The 5,423-nt window shown below is 28.9% G+C and overlaps 1 protein-coding gene across 1 annotated transcript; it reads left to right on the top strand.

The window, feature by feature from the left end:
- Positions 1 to 4,920: 4,920 nt before the first annotated feature.
- On the top strand, positions 4,921 to 5,423 carry LOC122608203 (outer envelope membrane protein 7-like). Its single transcript, XM_043781290.1, has one exon. It carries the CDS (start codon positions 5,049 to 5,051, stop codon positions 5,283 to 5,285), a length of 237 nt encoding a protein of 78 aa, XP_043637225.1. The 5' UTR covers positions 4,921 to 5,048; the 3' UTR covers positions 5,286 to 5,423.

Genomic DNA, 5,423 nt, shown 5'->3' with positions numbered 1-5,423 from the left:
TGTTTTGTGCATCCATCTTGGATGCATATTCATCAAAATGATGCATCCAACAAAAAACGTGATTTTTTCGATTTTGATGAATCAATGTGTTGTTAAACACTTAAATAATGATAATTACTTATGCACTATATCAGTTTTATGGACTTTTAAAGCATCAAAATGATGATTTTAAGGTGTTCTCACCGTTCTTATTTTAAAATTGTTCTTATTTGATTGTCCACCTATATATATATATATAGGTGGACAATCAAATAAGAAAAAATCACGCTTTTTTATGATGCATCATTTTGATGAATATGCATCCAAGATGGATGCACAAAACAAAAAACATGATTATTTCGATTTTGACGGATGAATGTGTTGTTAATCACTTAAATAATTATAATTAGTTATGCACTATGTTAGTTTTATGAACTTTTAATGCATCAAAATGATGTTTTTAAGGTGTTCTCACCGTTCTTATTTTAAGAGTGTTCTCACCGGAGTGTTATATATGTATATATATATATATATGAGACCCTTATTTTAAGAACCCATTTTTTTGTAAGAACCGTGAGAACTCTTAAAATTCATATTGGATCACATGTTTTTTTGTTTATTCACATGTGAAACGTTATAAAAATATATGTTGCAGAAGGAATTTTTTTCAAAACCTTATATATAGCCGTTTGTCATATGTGAACAAAAAATGTAAACAAATTCCTTCACAAGTTTATAAAAGACTATTTTGAGGTTTCCTAAAAAGGTTTCTTCTACAACATATATTTTTATATCATTTCACATGTGAATGAACAACAAAAACATGTGAACACATATATAATTTAAGAGTTCTCATGGTTCTTATAAAAAAATGGTTCTCAAAATAAGGAATCTGTCTCTCTCTCTCTCTATATATATATATATATATTAAAGAGTATAATAGATAAACATTATTTATTTGTTAATATTAATTATTAACTAACTCCACTTAGATGGGTTGGCCAAGTGTATCTTCTAAATCCACTAGGTGGGCCCTGGAGGGGAGTTTTTCTAAAAGTCCCGGGTTCGAGTTTTAGGTTTCTCATCTCAAGGGATTTTCCATGAGGAGGAGGTTGGAGGTCCAGCAAATCGCTGGTTAAAATTGTCTCTACCACGTCTGAATCGAAACTAACTTTACAAAAAAAAGAAGAAGTTAATATTAATCACTCTCCCGTCCCACTAAATGTGTCCTATTTTGAATATTTAATGACATCCTTTATAAACTTTGACTTTAAATACTTTGATTTGTGTTATACAATATTTGATGAAAATAAAATTAAAAAAAATACATTTAGATCTCAATCAATTCATATAACTTTCATCAAATATTATATAACACAAATCAAAATATTTAAGGTCAAAGTTTATAAAGGAAGACTTTGAATATTCAAAATAGGACACATTTAGTGGGATGAAGAGAGTAATATATATAAGATTTTATGAATAATACTTAAAATAATCACATTATCTCTTTTATATCAATTATTTTTACATTATCAACCACACCGTTAACGCCACTACCACCACCACTACCCGTTGCCGCTGACTCCGACACTCCACCAATTGTCCGTCACTACCGCCGTCGCCACCACAATTTGCGTCACATCGCGTGAACATGTAACAAATATATATATATATATATATATATAGGAATGGGTTAAATTAGGGATTATTAGGGACATGTAACTTACACATGTGTAAGTTGTAACTTACACATTAGGACCATTAGGGACATGTTAGTTGTAAGTTGTAACTTACACATGTGTAAGTCATGGTAGCGGTGGTTGCCGTCGCCGGAGGATCATGGTGGTGGTTGGAGATGGTGGTGGTGATGGTGGTTGTATAACTTACACAAGTGTACTTACACATGTGTAAGTCGTGGTGACGGTGGTCGTCGGAGGAGGAGGATCATGGTGGTGGTTGGAGATGATGGTGGTGTTGGTGGTGATGATGGTGGTGGTGGTCGGAGATGGTGAAAAATGAATGATTAAGAAGTGTCCTTAATGGTCCCTAAAATAAGGAGTCCCTAATTTAACTTTTCTATGTATATATATATATATATATTATAACTAAAAGAGAGGGTTGAGGGTACACTTGGCACCCTTAATCCCCCTCCTTTAGCCTAATATTCTCTCCTTATTAATCCTTTATTGGTATACTGGAATCAATATTTATATGGAGTTAATTTTCATATGTATTTTCTCTAGCTTATTGATTTAGTTGTGATATTGGTCATACACTTTTTGTTTCTTTTTTTATTTAACTAAAGTTGAAAAAAAGGGATAAACTGGAATCAATGTTTATATGAAGTTAATTTTCATATGTTTCTTCTTTAGCTTTCATATTGATTAAGTTGTGATATTTATCATACACTTTTTGTTTCTCTTTTTATTTAACTAAAGTTGGGAAAAAAATGGTAAACTGGAATCAATATTTATATGAAGTTAATTTTCATATGTTTCTTTTTTAACTTTGGTATTCATTAAGTTGTGATATTGGTCATACACTTTTTGTTTCACAATTATTATAAGATTTATATATCTTGAAACTACCCGTCCAATGGATGGGTCTGAGCACTAATCTATACCCCCTTATAAAGAGTATTAGATTTCTTAAAACTCAGCACTTTTTTTCTTCCCAAAATACCCCTACTTAAACATAAAACCATTATATACACTTCTTTCTCCATCCTCTCTAATCATTACACACTCTCATCGACTTTCGATCACCTCTGCCGCTTCCATCCTTCTCTACCGTCTCCCTCGATCTCCACCACCGCCTCCCTTTTATATTATCATCACCTTCTAGCTGTCGCAATGCGCGAACACTATGCTCGTATATATATATATATATATATATAATTATTAAAACCGTAGTTAACCGGACGATTCTAAGCCTTCTTTAACTCAAAACTATCTTCAAACAATGCCACGTAGGATAAAATCTAGGTGGCAACTCCATATTTTTTTTACAATATTTAATTTATTTAGATATAAAAATTTTGAAATAAAAGATAAAAAAAAGTTAGAAAACAAATCTTGATCATACTAAAACAATTCTCGATCATATTATCTTTAAAGTATATTTATTTCTTAAATTAAGTTATATAAAACACTATTCTAATATATAGGTTCCGTAAGTTTCTAATTATTATTCTCAATAATTTATATCATTTTAATGTTTAGATTTCCAATAAAGATTTGCTTTTATTTACTCATAATATCCATCTATATAACAATTTGTAATCATATACGAAGATACATATTAAAATTTAAAAAAAAAACTCTATTAAACTCTCACCAATTCCATATTTATTACCTTTATTCTTTGTTTTTCTTATGTTCTTTATTAAATTATGTCATCTTTTGTTTTACAGTATTCATGGAAAAATCGTTAATCCAACTTTTGATTATAAACTTTTATAAATTTAAATTACTTTGTATTAACAACAAAAGATATGTTTTTTTTTGTCAAATAAGTGATCTATATCACGTGTAAGAATTTAGATAGTTCATTTGCTTTTGAATTTTAAAGGCGGATTTTTCAAATATGAGGTATAAAGAGTAGAATAGTTTGCGTATTATAAATTTAGATTAGTCTTCTTTGTAAGATAATGAGTATTCTTTGAGTGAAGAATCAATTAATACAAAAAATGAATATGTGTGATAAGACTTGCATTTTATTTAATTTATGGATATGAATACTATATCCTTAATTTTAATTTGAATTGTCTTCTAAAGTTCATATATATATATTAAAACAGTAGTTCTCCGAACGATTTTAAAACACCCTCAACTAAAAACTATCTTACTCCGTATAACATTACCACATAGGATAAATCTCATGTGCCATCTCCATATTTTTTTGATAATTTTTTTGTATCCTTAAATTAAATTTATTTTAAATATTAAAAAAAAATATGACTTACTTATTTTCTAAATACTATATAAGTATTAAAATCTATTTATTTTAGCTAAAAGTTTATTTTTAGTCTAATTAAAATTGAAGATCACGTGTAATTAATTGCAACTTTTATGAATAGCTACTTGATTATTAAAACATGACCCTACTTATATTACGGTGTATATTAGAATAAATTGAAAATTTTATTTACTTTATTTTTTATTTTATTAAAATAAGTATTGGGTTGTTTTAGTTTTTTGTGTATGTGATTGTTTTTTTTTTTTTTTTGATTTACAATCATTTATGAAAATTGTTGAGTGGCCCTTATCATTTTGACATTCAGTTTCTTTGTGCTATGTATTTTATTCAATAATATGTTATAATCTTTTTTTTTATAACCTATGTAGCCGAGTCCGAATTCAACGTATGTTATTTAATATTTTTGTTGACCGGTTTTGTTGTTAACCATAATATAAAAATACAAGGGTCAACAAATGATATGATTGTATAGATTAACACAATACATTTTTAATAATTATCAATGTCCGCATCTAGATTATTTTTCTTATATTTTATCTATCCATTAATGATGTTTTAATTAGCCGCACATCATGCGGGTAAAAGACCTAGTATATATATATATAGTTAGGTTTGTTACGTATACACATAAAGTACTAATTCACTCAATATTCCTCAGAATTTTCTCCAGGATAACATTATATTACATGTGTAGATTCAATATAGTCATTGTTTATCAACTTAAAAATATATAATATTGCAAAGTATAATATTTGGAATTTTATATGCTCAAAATTATAATTTTTTTATAACTTTTAAATGTATGAATATTTAATATTGATAATATTGTAAACCCCGTATTTAATTTTGGACACAAATCTAAAATCTAGTTGTAAATTATACAAATAGTATTATTTTTCCCAACCAATAGTATTGTTTCAAAAGTTATCTTTCCAATTAAGCCACAACTTTCATTAGCCACTTATACAATCATAAGATACCAAAATTTAGCCCTTTACATAATCCCATCAAAATTCATCCCATCATCCATATTTCCACTCTATTTTCCTCCAAACCAAAAAATTTTTTTTTTTTTTTTTTAATTCTATATGGCTAAAGGTTCAGCAGCACCTCTAAAATCAACAGCCATAGTGATTGGAGCCCTAGCTTTTGGTTGGGCTGCAATCGAGTTAGCTTTCAAACCATGGCTCGATAAGGCTCGTGCTTCCATGGACAAATCTGACCCTGCTCGTGATCCTGATGACGTCATCAAGTCGGCCGAAGATGTCCAGGACGCTACCCCCGCCGATGCTGACTCAGCCGCCGCCGCTGCCGCCACGACTTGATTGTTCCGGTGGTTATTTATGTGGATCTGCTTATATATATTATGTATGTATGTATGTGTTGGATGTTATGGTTATTAACGCTGTTTTATTAATTGAAAATGAAAGAAGAAGTTAATTTATTTTTTTTTTAAAAACAAA

This window comes from Erigeron canadensis, chromosome 7 (assembly GCF_010389155.1).
Source record: "Erigeron canadensis isolate Cc75 chromosome 7, C_canadensis_v1, whole genome shotgun sequence".
In the NCBI taxonomy this organism is placed as follows: Eukaryota; Viridiplantae; Streptophyta; class Magnoliopsida; order Asterales; family Asteraceae; genus Erigeron; species Erigeron canadensis.
This window is presented reverse-complemented; position numbering and strand designations above follow the sequence as displayed.

Bases quoted from the DNA above. Each gene is read 5' to 3' on its own strand.
- LOC122608203 (XM_043781290.1), top strand. From the start codon at position 5,049: ATGGCTAAAGGTTCAGCAGCACCTCTAAAATCAACAGCCATAGTGATT.